The 23,325-nt window shown below is 41.7% G+C and overlaps 1 protein-coding gene across 1 annotated transcript; it reads left to right on the top strand.

Moving 5' to 3' along the window:
* The first annotated feature begins 18,194 nt into the window (after positions 1-18,194).
* LOC147900495 (pentatricopeptide repeat-containing protein At5g27110-like) lies at positions 18,195-23,288 on the top strand. The gene is made up of 2 exons (XM_087377586.1): positions 18,195-22,595; positions 23,152-23,288. The coding sequence occupies exon 1, from the start codon at positions 18,424-18,426 to the stop codon at positions 21,463-21,465; it is 3,042 nt and encodes a 1,013-aa protein (XP_087233712.1). The 5' UTR covers positions 18,195-18,423; the 3' UTR covers positions 21,466-22,595; positions 23,152-23,288.
* The last annotated feature ends 37 nt before the right edge of the window (positions 23,289-23,325 follow it).

Raw genomic sequence — 23,325 nt, 5'->3', positions numbered from 1 at the left:
ACTCACATCTAACCACCTTGCAATAGCCAAAGGATCATGGCACCAAGGGGAGGTGTTGAGATATGGTGCCATGAGCACATAGATTAAAAGGGCTAAGGTATGGTATAGGAAAGAATTAAAGTAGCCACCCTAGGATGTGGACTACATGATGTGGAGATGTGGATTGAGGATATCCACAAGGAGAGATGTGGATGAGAGGATCCCACATGGTTTGACTATTCTAAAGGCTCTCTCTCTATAAGAAGCCTATCATGTATTGTTGAACACACATTGTAATAGATTGAGTGTTTTCTACCCTATGTCTCTCTTGTGGTGCTTTGATCCTCCTTGATCCCTCACTTTGTCAGAGTCCACTATGCTTAGTAGGTTTTTGAAATGGCTGACTATTAACTCTATATTTTTTGTTTCTGATTGAGCCAATTCTCCATCATCCTTTTGTAGCCAAGGGATTTCCTCATGCTTCCTCTTTTTTCTGATCCTTCTGAAATTCTTAGTTGGTCTATCTATCTTGCCTTCCCACCACTCTCTAAAGTAGATATTGGCACTGTGAAGCTTGATCTCTATTCTTGAACTCTGACTTCTTTTCTTTTGATCTGTAATTGTTGTTGGGCATCGATATCATTGCTTCTAGCTCTTTATTCTACAGAAGGAATACCCAACTCATCATAAGGCTCTATTTTGAGCCACTCGATTCACCATTCACATAAGAGTGACCTACATTCACATCAACCATGGGCTGATCTACTTTCTCTTTTCCCTTTCGTGATACTTGCATACCACTATCTGCATTGCTTTGAGGAGATAGTCATGATCTCAATTTGCCTATCCATGGTGAAGTATGTGAACCACTGCTAGAGGACACTATAGGTCCACTAATATTTTGTGATTGCGGCTGTGAATTCTATGCAGCATTACTATTTTGTGCATCTACATCATCAATCACATTTACTGGTTTATACCAGCTGCTCATCTCATCAAAAACAACATCTCTGCTCACTGTAAACTTATGAGTAGAGGGGTTATAGCATCTATACCCTTTCTGCTACAGAGAATAACCAATAAAGATGCACTTCTTAGCTTTTGGATCCAACTTGGATCTCAACCCTACATCAGTGGCAATCAGCCCCTATTATGATCTAGTTTCTGTGACCTTGAATGGTCTAGGAAAGGATTATGCACAGTTCCGGACATCCATTGCCGTCCGTGAAAAGTTTCTTGATTTTAAGGAGTTGTTTGCTCTTCTAATTTCTGAAGAGCCGAGAAATGGTGGTGCATCTTCTTCAGGAGGAACTTCAAAAGAAACTATCTTCTACTCAAATGCTAGAAGAGGTAGAGGCAGAGGTAGAGGAGGCCGATCTAGAGGCCATGGTAGAAATCAGAATATGCAGCAAACTCAAGAAAACCAGTCCTTTGAGGAGGACGTGGTAACTCTAGAGGTAGGGGGAGCCAAAGAGGTCATGGTGGATGGCAGAGAGGCCAAAATGCAAACAGCAATGTTGAATGCTACTATTGTGGTGAAATGGGTCATATGGCTAAAGACTGCTACAAAAAGCAGAATGACATTATGAATGGAAAATTGCAGCAAGGAAATTATGCATCCTCTAGTAGACAGGGTGGTGACAGAAATGAGCATTTGTTTATGGTGCAGCACATGACCAATTCTATGACAAGTGCAGAAGAAAGTAATGATGTGTGGTATGTTGACTCAGGTGCGTCAAACCACATGACAGGTCATGCAGAATGGATGCAGGATGCAAGGAAAATGGAAAGACCAGGATTTGTGGAGACTGGTGATGATACTGCACATCCTATTGTGCATATTGTTAAAATTCCTTTGTCTATGCAGGATGGGAAATAGAAATACCTGTCTGATGTATTTCATGTCCTGAATATCACCAAGAACCTGGTTTCTGTTGGTCAAATGGTTGAGCAGGGCTTGCAGGTCAGATTTAATCCTCATGGATGCTTTGTTGAGGATATGAAAAATAATGGTCACTTGATAGCAAAAAAAAAGAAGAAGGGCAAGATGTTTACGTTGGATGCGGACATGCCTGAATTGAGTGCAGCAATGTTTGCACATGGGACTGGTGTAGTTGTAGATATTGACATCTGGCGTAAACGCATTGGTCATGTTAATGTACAACGACTTAAATCAATGCAGGCCCAAAACATTGTTACAGGATTGCCTAAATTCAAGTTGCAGAAATGCATAAGGTATGTGAAGCCTATCAATTTGGAAAACAGGCAAGGAAACCATTTCCTAGACATGTTCAAGAGAGTAAGAAGCCATTGGAATTAATCCACTCTGATGTGTGGACTACTAAAGCTGCATCAATTGGAGGCTGTCATTATTTTGTCACTTTTATTGATGACTACAGCAGAAAAGTTTGGGTGCATTTTATGAAAAAGAAAAGTGAAGTGTTTGGGCATTTCAAAGCTTTTAAAGTTATGGTTGAAAAAGAAACAGGCCTACAAATAAAATGCCTAAGATCAAATGGAGGGGAAGAGTACCTCTCAAATGAGTTTGCAAGGTTCCTACAGGAGCATGGCATAAAGCAGCAATATTCATGTAGTCATACCCCACAGCAAAATGGACTTGCAGAAAGGAAAAACAGGCATATTGGAGAGGTATCTCGGGCCATGCTAAATGACAAAGACCTACCAGATTATTATTGGGCTGAAGAAGTTGCTACAGTAGTTTACATAATGAACAGGACTCCCACTGCAGCAATACATGGCATGATGCCAGAGGAGATGTATACTGGTAGGAAACCAGATATTTCTCATTTGAAAATTTTTGGTTGCATTGCCTATGTTCATGTGCCAGATGAATTGAGGTCCAAGTTGGATCCAAAAGCTGAGAAGTGCATCTTTATCGGTTATTCTCTACAGCAAAAAGGATATAGATTCTATAACCCTTCTACTCATAAGTTTACAGTGAGCAGAGATGTTGTTTTTGATGAGATGAGCAGCTGGTATAAACCAATAAATGTGATTGATGATATAGATGCACAAAATGGTAATGCTGCACAGAATTCATAGCAACAATCACAAAATATTAGTGGACCTACAGTGTCCTCTAGTAGTGGTTCACATACTTCACCATGGACAGGTTGATTGAGGTCAGGAGAATCTCCTCGAAGCAATGCAGATAGTGGTATGCAAGTATCACAAAAAGGAAAAGAGAAGGTAGATCAGCCCATGTTTGATGTGAATGCAGGTCATTCTTATGTGGATGGTGAATCCAATGGCTCAGAACAGGAGCATTGATGATGAGTTGGGTATTCCTTCTATTGTTACACCTGGAGTAAGGAAGACCAGGGATGTTTTTGAGAGCACCTGGAAGTGAGCCTACTTTGTGCAGATCTACCAGAGCTAGGTATCCTGTGGATAGGCTGAAATATGATGGATTTATAGCCACTCACTATGCTTATATGGTCAAAGTGATACAAGAACCAGAACCCACCACTTCTTTTGAGCAAGCCATGGGAAAAGAAAAATGGGAGAAAGCCATGGATGAAGAAATGGATGCCTTGGAAGCAAATGCTACATGGGAATTGGTGTCTTTGCCTAAAGACAAGAATGCAATTTGCTGTAAGTGGGTTTATAAGGTGAAGCACAATGCAGATGGTTCTATGAACAGATACAAGGCAAGATTAGTTGTCAAGGGGTATGCACAGACATATGGCATTGATTATGAAGAAACATTCAGTCTGGTTGCAAGGATGGCAACTGTAAGAGTAGTCATTGCTATGGCTGCATCAAAGGGATGGTCTTTACATCAGATGGATGTAAAGAATGCCTTCTTGCATGGTGATTTGCAAGAAGAGGTCTTTATGGAGCAGCCACCAGGTTATGTTCATGCTATTCATCCTGAGTTTGTTTGCAGGTTGAGGAAAGCCTTGTATGGCTTGAAGCAAGCACCTAGAGCATGGTCTAACAAGATAAGACAGTATCTTGTCACTATTGGCTTTCAGATTTCCAAGGCAGATTTCTCACTTTATGTGAGAAAAACAGAGAAAGGTATTATGCTGCTTGTCATTTATGTTGATGATTTGATCATCACAAGTGATAGTGATGATATCCTTCATGTGAAAATGCTATTGAAGCAGAAGTTTGAAATGAAGGATTTGGGAGAGCTGCGTTATTTCTTGGGCATTGAGGTGATTAGATCACCAAGTGGGATACGGCTCTTGCAGAGGTAGTATGGATTGGACATGCTGTGTCCAAATACAGGATGACAGGCTGTAAGCCTATTTCAGTTCCATTAGAGTAGAATGTGAAGCTGACCGTAGATGCAGGAGGTGAGCTTCTGGAAGACCCTACTATGTACAGACGCATAGTAGGAAGTTTGATTTATATGACTATTACCAGGCTAGATTTGAGCTATGCTGTTGGATTGCTAAGTCAGTTTATGCAGGCTCCAAGGAAACCGCATCTCAGACGCATCTCAAGTATGTGAAGTCCACATTGCAGTATGGACTATTTTATGAGGCTGGGATTCAGATACAGTTGCATGGATACACTGATGCTGATTGGGCTGGTAGTATTTCTGATAGACGATCTACCAGTGGATATATGTTCTCATTTGGGAGTGCTGCAGTCACTTGGAGCAGCAAGAAACAACCTACAGTTGCCTTGTCGAGCAAAGAGATTGAGTACAAGGGTGCAGTAATGGCTGCATGTGAGGTAGCTTGGTTGCATAAGCTACTTTATGATATGCATCAGTCTACAGATGGGCCAGTTGTCATTTATTGTGACAACATGAGTAGTATACACTCGGCAAATAACCAGTCTATCATGTTAGAACAAAACACATTGAAATGCATTATCACTATGTGTGGAAGAAGGTTTTACTAGGTCTTATTGATCTAGTTTATGTCAGCACAGAGGATCAGGTAGTTGACATATTCACGAAGGCATTGGGTGCAGAGAAGCTGCGCAAGTTCAGAGACCTACTTGGTGTGCAAGAATTGGGATTAAGCTCGAGGGGGAGTGTTGAGATATCGAGCTCCACTCGTGATATGCCAGGGTGACCGTTGTGCATTTATGTCACCGACTTCTTAGCTGCAGATGCGGTTGGTACACCGCCCATGAATAATAGCTGGATGACAGCTATCCTTATGTACTCTAGTTCGTGGCTCAGTTAGTATGTCACCTTAGTTAGCTGAGTTTGGTTTGAGACCCACATATAGGGTTCTTCTATTTCTTTGTACAAGAGTTCTTTTGGCTTTCACAACTAAGAAGAGGAAAATTGTTTTCAGCCTCCACCTTTGTATGTATTCCCCCATTGTGTATGTGAGAAAGCCGCAAGTGAGACTCCTTCCCTCTCTCCCACTATCTTCACATGCATGTGTGTGAAGGGTGAGAGAGAGAGAGAGAGAGAGAGAGAGCATGTGTGTGCACGTACACCCACACACACATACGTATACACACAGACATAGACACCTCTTTTAAATGCTCTTGCATCATCATTCCCATACATGCACCTAAAACTTTATAGCATAAATAGAGCTTTATTTTTTTTCCAAATCTCAAATTTCAGCATGGGAGCATAAAGATCTTGAAATTTCGAGTAAGTTTCATTTTTGGACTCCCTTAATCCGAGCTATGCATCAAAAGTTATGACACTTCGAAGTTTTGGCTATGTATATATGGAAAGGGCCCAAAAGAAAAAAAGAGGCCACGTGCTAGCGAAATGCCACGTGGCCCCTTTTAATTTAAAAAAAAACCTTTCCACATATACATAGCTAAAACTTCGAAGGGTCATAACTTTTGATGCATAGCTCGGATTGAGGCAATCCAAAAAGGAAACTTACTCGAAATTTCAAGATCTTTCTGCTTGTTCATTCAAATTTGAGATTTGAAAAAAAAAATTAAGGGGTCCTTTTTAAACTATTGTTGGCCACACACATGGCCCAAAATTAACGCAAAGTAGAGAGGGTTCCCAATCCCACTTCCTCCTAGCCACGTTGTCTTGCAATCTCCAAAAAGACTAGAGAGATTATGAGAGATGCTCCACAAGTACTTGAAACTATACACAAGCACTCCATGGTTATGGGATTAGTCTTTCCTTCATCCATGTGTCATGCAGTGCCAACTTAAGGCATTATTCCTTCAAATAATTGCATGTTGTTTCTGATGAGATGAGTAGCTGGTATAAACCAGTAAATGTGATTAATGATGTAGATGCACAAAATGGTAATGCTGCACAGAATTCACAGCAGCAATCACAAAATATTAGTGGACCTGTAGTGTCCTCTAGTAGTGGTTCACATACTTTGCCATGGATAGGCAGATTGAGATTAGGAGGATCTCCTCCTCAAAGCAATGCAGACAGTGGTATGCAAGTATCACGAAAAGGAAAAGAGAAAGTAGATCAACCCATGGTTCATGTGAATGCAGGTCACTCTTATGTGGATGGTGAATCTAGTGGCTCTGAACAGAGCCTTGATGATGAGTTAGGTATTCCTTCTATTATTACACCTAGAGTAAGGAAGACAAGGGATGTTTTGAGAGCACCTGGTAGTGAGCCTATTTTGCACAGGTCTACCAGAGCTAGGAATCCTGTGGATAGGCTAAAATATGATGGATTTACAGCCATTCACTATGCCTATATGGTCAAAGTGATACATGAACCAAAACCCACTTCTTTTGAGCAAGCCATGGGAAAAGAAAAATGGGAGAAAGCCATGGATCAAGAAATGGATGCCTTGGAGGCAAATGCTACATGGAAATTGGTGCCTTTGCCTAAAGACAAGAATGCAATTGGCTGCTCGTGGGTTTATAAGGTGAAAGCCACATATATCTTATTAGCCTCACATATGTTATTATACACACATATATCCCCTTATGCCTTGTGAAGCGGTTGTGCCACACAACCCATATTCCACCCCCCCCTCCGCCCCATTTATGGGCCAAACACATGAAACAACATCCTGGCCTTGAATACGGGATCTTGGCACCACAAACGCGACTCTCCACAAAGATCAACCCCTTAGAGAACAAGGGAGAACAAGGAGATTAGTAACAGCCAGAATCCTAATGATCAAATGATGATAGAGGTTGGATGGTTAAAAGAGTTTGTAGAATAAGTTAGTAGAGCTAATGCCATGGAAGGGGAGGATATAAGTGGACAAGATCCAAAAGAGAAACAAGTAAAAGGTACCAATAGAGAAGATGCAAGTCAAGGTAAGGCCTTCACTTTGGTGCAGAACAAGAGAGAAGATGCAAGTCAAGGTAAGGCCTTCACTTTGGTGCAGAACAAGAGAAGACAATCCAAGGCAGCTTCTACTCAAGTGAGCAACCCTAACCCTAGGGCTAAGAAGGGGCTAAAAAAGAATGCCAGATAAAAGCATCTCCTTCTTAACTCTCAATGTTAAAGGGTTGGTGGACCTTGGTAGAGGAGAGGAGATAGCTTATTGGTTGAGGGCCAATTCTCTCTCTCCTACCTTTCTAGCATTGCAAGAAGTCAAGGCTAGTGGAGTTATCTTAGAGAGTATACTTTAAAATATTGATAGAAGGAGAGCTTGGTACTTTACCTCTACAAAAGGGAAGGGATTGCTATTGGAATACTCTATCATTATCAGGGAGGAGTCATTCAAGTAGTGATTGATGTCTTAAATAGATTGCAGTGCTACTCAAACGTCTCATCAAAGGTATTGAATTTTCTGTGTGCTCTATGTATGCCCCAAACATTGCAGCTAAAAAACCATTACTGTGGGATTCATTAACCTATGTAGAAGGCAATTGTTTTACCATGGGGGACTTCAATATGGTAGAAAGGAAATGTGACAGATGGCTAGAAAAGGGCACTGTGATTAGAGAGACTGAGTTAATAGCTTGGGAAGATCTCAAAGAACATGGCCAATGGGTGGATGCAAGTCCAGAGGGTGACTTTACTTGATGCAACAGTCAAATGGGACAATTCAGAAGAGAAGCTAGATTATACTTAATCATCTTTAATAGTAGCTGACTTCTCTATAAGGGCATATTGAGAGATGATAACCAATGCTAATAGTAAATCATGAGAGTTACTCTCTTCAAAGGCATATGTGTAGATTGTCTCTACTGATTGCCTTGATGCTGATGTGGATGTCTAGATCTATTATTCTAACCATTGGCTAAGTCTCTTTCCTCTTCTTGGATTCTAGTTCCCAATGTCTTGGGATACCATAGTAATTATAGTTGCTAGCCCTCTTAGGAGTATTTGCCTAATTTCCTCCTCTCCTAAGGTCTCCTCTACCTTGAGGATTCCATGTCTCCCTTTAGGGGCAAATTCATTTTGTTAAAATCTACTAGAAATTTTGCCTCTTCCTCTGTGGAATCCTCTTCCTATGGTTGATAAGACATGCTCTTGATTAATTGAATAAGTGTTTCTACCTATTCTCATGTACTGCTACATAAGCATATCGAATGTGATTTCAAATGAAGGCAGTGCATCCCTGGTGACCATTGAAGTCAAAACTTGATCTAATCTTTCCCTAGTCCATTGAGAGCAATTTAGACTAGCATGATGAATTGATGTCTTGACTATTGAAGTCATCTCATCACCAATGTCTTTTTATTTGACTAGGTAGTTTGTTCCTATCTTAGTTTGCACCTTTGATGCATTATTCCACCTGATTCTCTAGAAAAATGATCATGGACATATTGTTTGCATTGAAACAGATCTCCTTACTATTGCCCACTATTAGGGCAATGATATGAAATCAAATGTGTGAGTGTGAATACTTATGATACATCTAAGAGGATTGAATCTATTAGAAACTTATCACGTTGTTTAGGCAAGGGTGTAATTGGCTTGGTGGAGTTTAATCTCTGCTAGTGTTCAACTAGAAGTACACATTGATATGAGAAGTGAAACATTATATCCATCCCTTTTCTCCTTTTATGTACTAGTTTGGAGAGGGTACAAACGAACCACTCCAATGATGAAGCTATGTGAATTTACACTATGTGAATGCCAAAAATAAGTAATGGAGACTCTATAGTTTCCTTAACCTGGTCTAGCCTCCAAGCCCTTATTACTGCTCTGAGCTTTCTTGCATCCTTTAGTGTTTGTTGCATTTCCTTGACTTCTTGCTACCAAATATTAGAGGCATTTTGTCTTCCATCCAATCTACTCTAGATCTTATTGATCTGGCTCCGCACTAATTTGAAAAGGAAAATGTTGGGATCAGCCTTGAACCAAGACATGGATTTTTGACCATGGCAAAAATCACAAATAAGCATGACAGGTTTGTGATCAGAGAGCACAAGATTAGAAAAAGATTGAACACCCACATAGTCCATGACATTTCTTCATTGGGAGAATCCTCATATATACATAAATCTAGATAAATGCACAGTTGAGATTCATAAGGCAATTTATGCATTACCCAATTCTACATTAGCCATATAACTTGAAGCACATGCTAGTCCATTTTCATAGAAACTTAATATGAAAAAGACCTACCAATCCATAGGAAAAGCTCACAGTTGAGTCTCACTTGAGTGCATCCCTCAAAACACGTAAGAATATCTCAATTATACACAGTAGAAGATATGGAGCCCAAACATATATTCATGTAACCTAACATGTCCATGCCCCAAAACACTCAAGATCATTACATATGATCTTGGGATATATGCTCTACCTTAGGTTATTTCCATGCTTCTTGTGACAAAAGGGAAATAAAGAAACAGAAACTCCACAATAACATGTTTTTAACATCATCTATTGCATAATAGAAGAAGAAGAAGAAGAAGAATATATTATCGTCCTCTGAAGACCACATGCAAAACATGGCAAAACAACATGAAGGTACAACCAAACCTTGATTTTTGGGGTGGAGCTCTTCTTCCAAGAGATATTTCTGAAAAACAATAATCCAATTGACCCAGTATGTGGAAGTGATGTAACTGCATCCTTTAAAGAGGGGAAAAATCAAGGTGGAGAGTCATGGCATCTTTTGGGCATCGTTTTTACCACAATAGAGTATTTTAAGGAGAGTAAAAGAGGCCACCTAGAGATAGAATACCATAGGAGCATGTTAAGGCATGAGGCCCATAGAGAAAATGCGTGAGGAGAGGTACCTATAGGAGGAGAAGGGTGGTGACCTATTTTTGAAGTATCTGTGATTATTTAGAGAATGAGATATGATGCTTACTATCTGGTATATATTTCATAAGTTAGTACATTGTAGTTTGCCACATATATGCACCTCTAGTGGTTCAAGTGGGTCAAAGCACGTATAGTAACATTTGCCTGGCAACTTTCGCAAGCGACTACACGCTTACTCGTGAAAATGCCCAAAAAAGGAAGAAATCTAGGATAATATGTTACAATAACTACAGTGAAACAAAAGATTCGGAGGAGTACTATAGAGAACTATGCACTTTATTTCTCCCATGCCACAACATAGAGCCAACGCTCGACCAACAAATCACTACGTGGCATGACAAATACAACCAACACAAAATAACAATCATACAAAATAAAGAAAAGTTCAACAAACTTTAACCTAAGTTTCCTTTGAAATCAAAACCTTCCTCCGATGCAAGTCCAACTTCATATAGCCAATCTGGTCCTAACAATCCTCATCCATATGACATTGCAATTGACATGCCACCAATTAAACAAAAAAACAATCAATAAAATTCAACATTATTATCAGACAAGCTCATCTCTAATGACGAACACTTTAGTAAATTATGAGATTTAAACAATGAACAAAGGCTAATTTTCGATGATATCATGCTCAAACAAAGATTTGACCCAAATAGAAGAATACATCTTTTCCTAACAGGCAATGCGGGTATAGGTCAAACATTTGTTCTACTTTCAATGGCACAATAATTATTGAGATATTATTCCCACAAGCAAACAACCAATATTGAATTGCCAAAAGTTCTATTGCTTCCTTACATAGGAAAAGCAGCTTTCAATATAGGAGGCACAACAATTCATTCAGCTCTACACTTACCTCTTATGGCATCACATTACACAAGCCTTTCCGCTAAAAAACTGCAAGAGCTGTCACAACTATATAGAGACCTAGAACTTGTGGTTTTCAATGAAGTCTCCTTAATTGGCCACAGCACATTATGTGTAGCAGACATGCACCTTAGAGAAATTAAATACAAGCACATGGAACCATTTGGAGGAGTGGATGTTCTACTATGTGGAGATATGTGTCAAGCTAGCCCAACAAAGGATACTTGGCTTTTCATTGACAAGAACTCAAGCAACAAAGCACTTACATCATATTGGGAGAACAATGTTTTCCTTTACGAATTAACAAAACCCATGCGCCAAACGAACTCTACTTACATAGAAATACTTAACAAAATAAGAATAGGACAACAAACCACTGAAAACATAGAATACATAAACAACCTATACTTACGCAATCCAACACACAAAGAAAAAATACCACACTTATTCTACACAAATGCAACAAAGGACATCCACAACAACCACATGTTTGAATTACTTAAAGAAACACCACACATCCTCCGAGCAATTGACAAAAAACACAAAACATGCAACAAAAAAATTATAATCCCACTAGACCCAAAAAACACAGCTGGACTACACAACATTCTTCGTTTGAAACCAGGAATGATAGTTGAAATTTGTTCAAGAAACTTGGACATACCTGATGGCTTGGTCAATGGAGCAGATGGAATATTCGAACACTATGAACGAATTATGGAAACAAACATTGTCTGGATCTCCTTTGCAAACACCAACATAGGTAAACATGCACTATTCAACAACAAAAATCTTTACAACAAAAGAATACCTTCAAATTGGACTCCAATATATCCAATCACACGGGAATTTCAAATTGGAAAAAATCACCTCAACACAATTTCCTATTCAACCTGCAGTAGTAAGAACAATCCATCGTTCACAAGGACTATCAATGGATTCATTGGCATTTGACCCATCCTTCATAAAATCACATGGTCTCACTTACACTGCACTTTCACGTATACGAGACGCTTCAAATTTATTCCTAATAAAACCACTAGAATCAAAGCACATCAAAGTTGACAACATTGTACTTAAAGAAATTGAATGCTTGAGAAAAGACAAAATGTGGATACCTAAACAAGTCAACTTCTACACAACTAAGATAGGGGAAACAACATTACAATCTCTCAACACATGAGCACTAAACTCTCACTTACAGGACATACTTCATGACAAAAGTCTCTTAAATTCCACAATACTTTGCCTCCAAGAATTACATAATAAAACATCCAACATCCTTACCTTGCCTGAATTCAATTGCCTGGAAAAGAAAAATGGTACTGGTATTGCAACTTGTTTTAAAAAACACATTCAATTACAATTACAAGAAATGTCAAAAAAGAGGGTTGTGAATGCTTCCTAACAATTTTTAAAAATAACATAAATCACTACATTGCAGTCATTAGTGTGTACAACTCACCAACAACATCATGCACAACACTCACTTCGTCCCTTTAATTTCTTCTAAACAAAATTCAATCAATACCACAAACTATAATTATAGGGGACTTCAACATTAACTATAAAATACACAACAACAAAAACATAAGACTACAAAAATTCATGAGAGACCATGACATGCACCAAATTATCGACGATCCAACAACTATACATGGCTCCACTATAGACCACATTTGGACTAACACACCATAACAACATTCTACATTTGGATCTAACTATATTTATTGGTGTGACATTCTACCCAAAAAAAAAACTAGAGTGCTTGGCCAGCTGGGCTCTTGATGAATACTTCTCTCTTTTGCTATCTTGTTGAGGTTCACATGAGTCACGTTGTCAGAAATGATGCAGAAGATTGATGTTCAATTGCATGCAACCTTTTGTAGAGATTTCATTATCATCCAGTCCTGCTTGCACTTGATGTTGTTCATGTCGACAGTAAAACGTAGTTTTTCTTTTTTTCGGAGGAAGACAAATTCCTATTCTTTGCACTGTAAGCAAATCTATTGTCATTCCACTTCGAGCGAACGACGGGGAGATGTATTTGAGAAATGTATAAATAATAAATCAAAACCAAATTGAGACAGAAGCATGCAACTGTGACAGGAATAATCCAAACCCAAAGCTGCATTGCATGTACGACAAAAGTTCCAGCACCATTTGCAACTTCATTGGATCCCTTTTTTCAAAGGCACAAATGTTTATTTTTTGGATCAAATTACGTTCCTACGCTTTAGGAAATAGTACTTCCGTGCTCTAGCCGGATGGCCCTCGAGCGTGTTGTAACCTAATGGACCTACTGTGTTGTGGCTCCTTATGTAGTACTGCTCTAAAGTTCGTGCTTTGTCTACAGTGTCTGTTGTTTCCAAAACTTTGATTTCGAAATTTTCTTTCTCTGGTAGTGAATACCTTTATGCACGTGGTTGTGTTGTCGGCTGTGAGAACTCTCGTGGAATTGGTCTGAATATGTTTGGATGTGGGCAATGTAGTATGCGCAGCCTCGTTCTCTCAGTCACTCTGGACAACATCACGTATGCTAGGCCAGGGGCAAACACTCCTCGAAATATGAGCAGCGCTTTGTTGGATATGGTTGCGCCTTGGGATTTGTGTCCCGTGATAGCGTATGCTAGGGTTAGTGGAAATGTGGACTTGTGGAACCATTTTCCATTTATTGCCTTTCGTTGATGCTTCGAGCGTCGTAATGTGAGCACGGCCGCTGTTGTGTCCACGACGACAGTGATACTGTTGATTTCTCCCCTACTAGTTGCATTGATGCTCTTGATTTTGCACATTGCTCCTAGCTGGCCTCAAGGACATCTTTCTTGATGTTATATCAAGTTGAATAGCTCGACCTCTGGCTGCTCTGAGCATTGATGAATGGTCATGTTCGAAGGAGTTTCCGGTGGTCATTTCTACATCGTGACATGAATCGATGTCTTATGTTCGGGTTTAAACACCTACAGGGATTAATAATAAAAACCATCCGAAACTTTGCTACAATTTCACTCACATGGTTTTGTCTAAACGCAACAGGAAAAACAAAATGGACTGAAACTCTATCTTTAGAAAGTGAAAGAATTGATAAAATAACTTGAATCAAGCAAATACATTTTGTTGTGTGTACCTTTAGGAGAAGACACTCGTTTGGAGGCTGCAAACATCTCGAAAACAGAAGTGTTGCAAACATGATTAGTATGTTGGTCGAACCAAGCAAATGTAATGTTCCCCTGCGGAAACAGAATGTGCGAAGAAGTGTGCATGCTCAAGATGAGGTGTTAAAAAAAAAAAACCATACGTAATGTATGGTGGAGAGCCGGCACATGTCTCTCCAAAAATTATATATCATAGGGGAACGTGCCATCCCCCCGTTTCGAATAGTCACCTCCAGTGTTGGAGGTGTAGCGCACTAATGCGGACCAAAGCAACAGACGGTGTAGAAACATTTCAGAATTGAAATGACCGTACATTCTACTTACGTGGAGTATCCTTTGTGACATCCACAGCTCGACGAGAAGTCGCCTATTTCTTTGCTGGAATGTTGGAATCTGAAAAACAATCATGATTAGTCAATATGCATTCCTCATGTTCTGCATGTTTGGATATGTTGGTTAGCATATGTGCAATTTCCTAAAGATGATAAATTCAAGCACAAAAGCTATACACAATCCAACGTCAGACATCGTCCATGTGCTGATATCTATCTCTCGGAGGCTTAGTTCCTTTAGTAATTATTTGTCAATGCTGCGAGCTTGTAGCGAGCTAGAGAATGTCAAAATTTCTCATCAGCGTTTTAGTACTTTTGTCTATCGACCTATATGCACTATTGATTGGAAATTCTGAGTTGTAAAAGGGGGTTCACATCCCAACCTACAATGAAACAAGGTTGTGGCAAGCCAGCGCAACACGGGACTCCTCTATCTTAGGAAGATAGAGTATATGGCAGCCAAGGGGAGAGTAATCAACAGGGTTGTCCATCAAGAGAATGTAGTTCTCTTACCTAGTTGGGATTGAGGACCATAAGCAGTCTTGGCATGAGTAAATAGTCCTGGCTCTCGTCTTGTGTGGCTTTGAGCAAAATTTTTGATGCAAGGATTCTGTAATATCCATGCACGCAAGGGATGTAAGCATCACGCAGGGCTTTCAATCACAAAAAGTCCTGCAATTATGAGAATTCAAAGTTATGCCTAAGGCTTCAAAAGCATTACTTTTACTGCAAGGGATTTTGTAATATCCACGCCGCACGGTGAAGAGTCTCTGCAATGAGATAGAACTAAGACCTCTGCTAGCTCCACAACTTTGAGCCTCATATTTTTATTAGAGTTAGGAAGCTCAATCTGAGATTGGATCGAAGGCTTTTAGAACTACGTAGACTGTATGCACGGCTAGATGCACGAGTATATGTATGCAGCAATAGGCCTCCCATACCCAAAAAGCAAACTATGATTTTCATCATTATCAAAGAATGTGGCGGAGGCATGTTTTGTTGCCTATACAGACACCACGGCTGGTCGTTGCACTTCTTACTACTAATTCAATACAATTTCCACAATTAACGTGAAGTTATGTTTGACATGAGTGGCAGAAGGAGTATAACACTATTGTGGACGCAAAGAGATGGCCATGGTGTAGGTCTAGGCAACAGGGTCGGGCTGTCTTTTTTTGGCTTAGATTCATGACGTTGCTGTAGAGTTCCGAGCTGTTCTTACAAAAAAATCGACTAAACACTATTATGAATCAACGTAGGTTGTCTAGAAATTTCGTCTCTATTATGGAATCCTGGACAATTTTAGAACCGGCAGAGAGCTCGAAGATTTTGCCTTAGTATGTAGAGCTATGAAGTAACTATGAATGGACTTGAATATTGCGCACAATGTCCGTCGATGAACTCCAGATGGTTGATGAAAGAACGTTCATGGGTTGCAACAACGGCCAATGGCAACTAGAACTCGTCATATATCTGCAGCAAGCAAATGTTCAAGGTGGATATGCACAAGCGTTGATGATAGACAGAGGTGGTGTGCAGCGTAAGCGAGGAAGCAACTATGGAGATGTCTGACTCTCGCAAGCTGTTCTTCTATGACTCAAAGTCTCAAGAGGTCACACTCCTACCCACCCAAACGTTGCACATGATCATTAGTGCCCGAGAATTGCAGATCAAAATTAGAAGCAATTGTAGAAATTATAGCTAAAGAACTAGAGCATCTCTCATTGCAAGCCCATGTTCCGACTATAAAATTAAGTCCCTAGATCCTTCCATCGATTCCCAATTCGCTGAAGTTCATCAACAGTTTAAACAGACCGATCTATAGCCATAAGCTTCGTTGAACCTCTCAAAGACACAGAAAGCATAACGAAGGAGATTCATGGGCAGTGGCTCGATACAAGCTTCAGTATAAGCAGGAGCAAACCTGATGGTGACGGCACGTGAACATTCGAAAGCCAATACGTGAGGGTCTCTTCACAAACCAATAGCTTTCATAAAGCAATCTACGTTGTTTTTGGCTTACGTTCGTCCATTTCGCCTATATTTAAAGGTTTTGCCTTGGCTTTTTACGCAGTTGGCTTTTTATGCAGCTTTTCAAAAGCTTTCAAAGCTTTTGGGCTTTCAGAATTTAAAAAATCTAAGGGTATATATTGTGCCATGTGGAAGCACAGGATTTCAGAATTTGAAAAAACGTCCTAGTGCTGGCCAAGTAATGATGCAAGTTTCGGACGCTGAGATGACTCCTTGTTGGGTGAGAGCTCGTATCGCCTCCCTGATCGGAGGGCCAAGGCCTTTTTGGAAAAAACAACAAAATAAAAAACAATGAAGCGAGAGACAGTAATCCTGAAGCGTTGGTAATGCAGATTCTTTTAGTATAACCCTACCTTCCATTGGATTGAATTTTTCAAGTCCATCTGCTCCCATCCGCTCTAGTCCCGCCACCTCTTTTTGACACACTGGTATCTGGCGTGGTTCAGATAGAGGACTTTGTACTTCGGATTGCTCAACAATTTCTGCAGTGGACACAAACAGAGACAAAAATAAAGTGTACGGTTGATTTTTGTTTGGAAATATTAAAGCGAATTAGAGGAGAGAGCGTGTAGAGGAAGGCAGCAAGGGGAAAAGAGCTGAAATTTTCAACGCGGGTAGAGAGGAGAGAAAGATGGGGGTGGAAATACTAAGGTGAATGAGAGCAGAGAGTGTGGCAACTTGAGACTGGAGTTTAGAGCAGTTTTGAGGGGTCGGCCATTGGACTAGAAGGCAGCAACGGGGTGAGTCTTCTCTGTCCTCAAAACACTCTTTCTTTCCGCCTAGCAGACTGTTTTTTGCCGGAGCAATATGAAGATACAAAGGGATGTGGGGGATTGTTCGAGAAGCCTAAACGTGCAAAGAGCTCTATCTATCCCGCGAGGATGAATTTCAGGAGGACCTGAAGGATTCGGAGGAGGCACAGTCAGCATTGTGCCGCACGATCAGAAAGGGGGTCTGCCCGCCAATAGTCTAGAAGCTGACCATTGGATTTAAGAAGTGGTCGAAATTGGAGGATCTTTGCGCACGATGCCAGGTCTCACTTTGCAGGGTAGCAAAGAAGCATTGGAGCAACTATTGAAATGCGATTATTTGCAAGACAAGAGAGAGGGTTGGGGGGTTGACGACAGAGACACTAAATCTTTTACCTCAATGATCCGACAGTGCTTTCCCTCTGCCAAGGTTCCCAGATTCTGCCATGTTCATCATTCCTGCACAGAGCCATCATAAACGTAAGTTCGTGCAAAAGAAGTCAGAATTTTGAATGGAAATTTGAAAGGAAATTGGAAAAACATCGGACCTCATTCGAATTCCCCACTACTGGTGTCCATCGAAGCTTTTTACGCAGTTGGCTTTTTACGCAGCTTTTCAAAAGCTTTCAAAGCTTTTGGGCTTTCAGAATTTAAAAAATCTAAGGGTGTATATTGTGCCATGTGGAAGCACAGGATTTCAGAATTTGAAAAAACGTCCTAGTGCTGGCCAAGTAAAAAAAAAGGTGTGACATTCTACATTTGGATCTAAGTATATTTATTGGTGTGACCACCGAATGATTTACACAAACTTACAACTACCTTCCAGGTAGGCCTTTTGAATGTAATTCATCTTGTTATTCTTTCTATCTCTCTCTCTCTCTCTCTCTCTCTCTCTCTCGCACTTGCTCTCTTCACAACTATCGATCTAGAAAAGGTAGCGCTCTCGAGCACTTCATGTCCATAATTTAAAGCTATGTAATTACAATGTTAAGATGTCTGTACTAACTGTCCAACACTGGGTTGAGATTAAGAGCACATGCAATCCAACTGGTTCAATGTTGGAAAACGTGGGATCTGTATTAGTCATGTTGCGAGGCTCTTTAGCCTCAAAACTAAGATTGTGCGAGGCACTGGTGGGAACTGCTTAGATTTTCCATCCGTTGGAATACAGTCATGAAATGTACAGATTTATCGGCGTGGGCTATTCTGGGGTTACTCTATATAGGGATGGGAGGCGACACTTAGATGCATGTAAAGGACGTTTCAGCCAGCTTCGTCGAGGGCACTCTGTATTTGAACAACTTAATGTTTGCAAGGATGGAAAACCTGGGACTGAGAGCCCATTGGACTTAATGAATGAGCTTCAGCAGCGGAAGCCATTATATGAGAGACTTGATGAAAAGCAAATCAATGTTGGAAAGTGGTCCTGTAAGCAGATATTGAATGAACTGGATCAACCTGCCTTTCAGGCAGATATTGCAACCTATGCTTTTCTCTTGCGATCGTGTGGTAATGCACATGCTCTCTTGGATGGCAAACGCGTCCACGACCACATCCTTAAAAGTGGCCTCGAACAGAACCTGTATTTACAGAACCTCCTTGTCCAGATGTACGGCAATTGTGGAGCTGTGGAGGTGGCACGTAGATTATTTGCCAAGATGCAGCAACGAGATCAATTTTCATGGAATTTTATGATAAGAGCATATGCTCACAATGGTCATGATAAAGAAGCCCTTCAACTATTTCAGCAATTGCTGTGGGAAGGAATCATGCCGGACCAGCATATATTCGTTAGTATTCTCTCAATATATACAAACCTAAAGGCCCTCCCTGAAGGCAAGCAGCTCCACAGTTGCATTGCAACGAGTGGGTTTGAGTCAGATGTCATTGTAGGGACCGCTCTTATGAACATGTATGCGAAGTGCGGGAGCCTGACTCATGCACGGGAGGTTTTTGACAAAATGTCCAGACAAGATGCTGTCTCATGGAATGCAATGATGGCTGCATACACCCAGAATGGCAAGGGCAAGGATGGCTTGCAACTCTTTGAACAGATTCAACAGGAAGGTGCAGTGCCAAGCAAGGTCACCTTTGTCATCATCCTGGATGCCTGTGCTAGTGAAATAGCCCTAGCAAATGGCAAGCGCATGCATGCTCGGATTGTGGGCAACGGACTGGAATCAGACGTAATTGTGGGGACAGCCCTTGTTAACATGTATGGCAAATGCACCAGCATGGAGGGTGCCTGGACCACGTTTGACAATATGATAGAGCAGGATGGGATATCGCAGAATGCCATTATTGCAGCATATGCTCAGCAAGGACGAATCAAAGAGGCCCTACGGCTCTTTGAACAGATGCTACAGGAAGGGATAGTACCAGACAACTACAGATTTGTCAGCATGATTTCTGCATGTGCAAGCAAAGGTGCCTTGGCCGAAGGTGAGGTGATGCATGCCTACATTGCTGGAACTGGAATGGAATTAGAGGTTGTTGTGGGGACTGCTCTTATCACCATGTATGGTAAGTGTGGCACGCCAGATGTTGCGAGGCAATTGTTTGATAAAATGCCCATGCATGACGTTGTGTCTTGGACTGCCATGATTGCAGCATATACTCAGAATGGGAAAGGCAAGGATGCTCTCCAACTGTTTAACCAAATGAAGCGCAAGGGCATAAAGCCAAACAAAGTCACATTTGCTACCATCTTGGATGCATGTGGCAGCCAGGCTGCTCTAGCTGAAGGCAAGAGGATACACGCTGATATCTTGGGAAGTAAAATGGAGTTAGATGTTTTTGTAGGAACGGCTCTTGTCAATATGTATGGCAAGTGTGGCTGCCCCAAGAAAGCTCGAAGGGTCTTTGGCAAAATGCCTGATAAAGATATTGTTGCATGGAATGCAATGATTGGGGTCTATGCGCACAATGAGGAAGGTAGGTGCGCTGTGCAACTGTTTAAGCAAATGCAGGAGGAAGTTGTTATGCCAAACAAGGTAAGCTTTATCAGTCATCTCAATGTATGTACTATTCTCTTAGATCTTGCTGAAGGCAAACGGATGCATGCTCTGATTCGGGGGAGTGGATTGGAGTCTGATATTGTTGTGGGAACAGCTCTCGTTAACCTATATGGAAAGTGTGGCTGCTTGGAGGATGCAAGGAGGATTTTTGATATAATCCCTAAGAGGGATACTGTCTCTTGGACTGCAATCATTGCAGCATATGCCCATCATGGGCAGAGCAAGGAAGCCTTCCAACTTTTTGATGAAATGCAAAGGTTGGGAATGGTGCCAGACAAAGTCACCTGTATTAGTGTTCTGTCTGCATGTGCCAGTAAGACAGCTTTGGATGCAGGCAGGCAAATGCATTCTCGTATCGCCATTTGCGGACTTGAGTCAAATGTTGCTGTGGGCAATGGACTCATAAACATGTATGGCAAATGTGGCAGCATGGAAGATGCAAAGAGGATGTTTGAGAAAATGCCAGTACGAGATAGAGACACCTTTGTGAGCATACTGTCTGCTTGTGCCAGCCAAGTAGACCTAGCTGAGGGTAGGCTAATGCATGAATGTGTCATCGAGCGTGGGCTTGAGGTAGAGGTTGTAGTAGGGAACGCCCTTGTCAACATGTACAGTAAATGTGGCAGCTTGCATGAGGCCCAGACGGTGTTCGACATGATGCCTGAGCGGGATATGGTGACATGGACTATTATGATTGCATCGCATGCTCAGCATGGAGAGGGTGTGTGTGCCCTTCAACTCTTTGACCAAATGCAGATGAAAGGATTGGCTCCAAACGAGGTCACGCTTATGAATTTACTTAGTGCATGTAGCCACACAGGTATGGTTGATGAAGGGTTTCAATGCCTTGGTTACATGGATCAAAGTCATTATATTATGCCAACTGTGGATCATTATAACTGTATAATTGACCTACTTGGGAGGGCAGGAAGACTGGGTGAGGCAGAGGGCCTAATCAATAACATGCCATTTCGACCTGGTGTTATAACATGGACAAGCCTGCTTGGTGCCTGCAGACACCATGTAGACGTGGAGCGAGGAGAACGTGCTGCTGAGCACATGTTTCAACTGGAACCAGATAATTCTGCACCATTTATAACACTATCAAACATTTATACTGCTGCTGGAAGGGTTGATGATGCAGCCGTTATCATGAGCAGACTGAGGGACAAGGGTCTGCAAAGGCAGTTAAGCTGCAGCTGAGTGGAGACTAGGGGAGTGCATTAACAATCTACGGTCATTGTCATATTATATATGGAGCAAGGACAACTGAAGAGAGAGATCGGCAATTTATACCACCATTTCTTATCTAACTGCCCTCTGATAGGGAGATGATATAGCAAAGCTTTCAAGCAGACTGAGGGAAAAGGTCACGTGCCTGATTGCTAAAACATCCTTTCTTGCCTGTATGGGACATAAATCTATGAGAATGTGCTGTCAAGCATGTATGGAATGATATAATATTGGCATGTATACCACTGCCAATGTGCATATTGCTGCTAGCCGCAGAAAAGCTTCTCAACTGACTGCGGAATATGGGTCTGCCCAATGTCAAGCAGCAGCTGAATTCATGTGAGAGGGGTGTTTCTGCGATTTGTTTAAGATGAATGGTCACCCAATGAAAGAAGATATAAGCAAAAGGAGGCTTTTGGAGCAGATGTTGCAATCCGTTTACAGAAATTTTGCAATGACCTGCTGCAATCTGTTTCTGGAGAACACGTAAGTGCCACTATGAGAAGCTGGCCATTTCTTTTCAAGTTCTCAGCACCCATGAAGATGCTGGAGTAGATGATGGTTCATTGTCCCACCTGTAAGGCCCCAAATGAGGAGAGCAGAGGGACATGAAGCCTGCATAGGATTGGGGGAGCATGAGAGGCTGCCATGTGTCATTAGATATGGATGCCACATGGGCAGATCTAGGTGGAAGTGCTTACCCACATGGGCTGCCATGTGGTCAGCAAAAAGGCTGGCATATGTGGAGATAGGCTGTTAGGTCCACCTGTAGATGAAGCTATGATCATGGCTGCCACGTGGGTGGTGGAAGGACTGCCACGTGGGCAGCAAACAGAGGTTGGAAAGGCTGGAAGACCTGCTGAATAAGTGCTGCAGCATGAGGCCTCACAGGCAGAGGAAGAAGCTGCAGATGGTGGCATGGAGGGCAAAGGCTGGGGCAGATTGTGTGGCCAGAAAAAGGTCCAACCAATGGGATGCTGTGGGGCATAAGAGTGTAAGCCCTACTCATAACGTAACCCAATGCAGCGGAATACAATCAATCTCTGACTGATCTCTCACACTGTTGGTGCACACCCTGAATCCACACTCAGAAATCTGAAGTGGAAGCATGAGAGGCTGCATAGGATTGGGGGAGCATGAGAGGTTGCCGTGTGTCATTAGATATGGATGCAACATGGGCAGATCTAGGTGGAAGTGCTTACCCACATGGGCTGCCATGTGGTCAGCAAAAAGGCTGGCATATGTGGAGATTGGTTGTCAGTTCCACCTGTAGATGAAGCTATGGTGGTGGAAGGACTGCCACGTGGGCAGCAAACAGAGGTTGGAAAGGCTGGAAGACCTGCTGAAGAAGTGCTGCAGCATGAGGCCACACAGGCAGAGGAAGAAGCTGCAGATGGTGGCATGGAGGGCAAGGGCTGGGGCAGATTGTGTGGCCAGAAAAAGGTCCAACCAATGGGATGCTGTGGGGCAGCCCTACTCACAACGTAACCCAATGCAGCGGAATACAATCAATCTCTGACTGATCTCTCACACTGTTGGTGCACACCCTGAATCCACACTCAGAAATCTGAATCGGAAGGTAGTGAAGCAGAACTCAGAATAAATTCGTCCACAGGTGTGGGGAAAGATGCTCAGAGAAGAGCCGCAAACATCCAGCAACGTGCTGGGGAAACCTTCAGTCAGGACAGACTGAAATGCTGAGAACGGTAGGGAGCTACAAAGCTCACACTCCTGTTCCTGTGATTCCTACAATGAGGCTTCAGTGGGATGGGAAGGAGTGTGACAATGTCTCCTATTTTTAGGGGGTGGGGGGGGGGGGGGGGGCTGGAT

The sequence above is a fragment of the Dipteris shenzhenensis genome, chromosome 7, assembly GCF_047967505.1.
Source record: "Dipteris shenzhenensis isolate YYH24624 ecotype China chromosome 7, Dip_SZ_1.0, whole genome shotgun sequence".
Lineage (NCBI taxonomy): Eukaryota > Viridiplantae > Streptophyta > Polypodiopsida > Gleicheniales > Dipteridaceae > Dipteris > Dipteris shenzhenensis.
The sequence above is the reverse complement of the archived record's forward strand: the minus strand, read 5'-3'. Positions and strand labels throughout refer to the sequence as shown.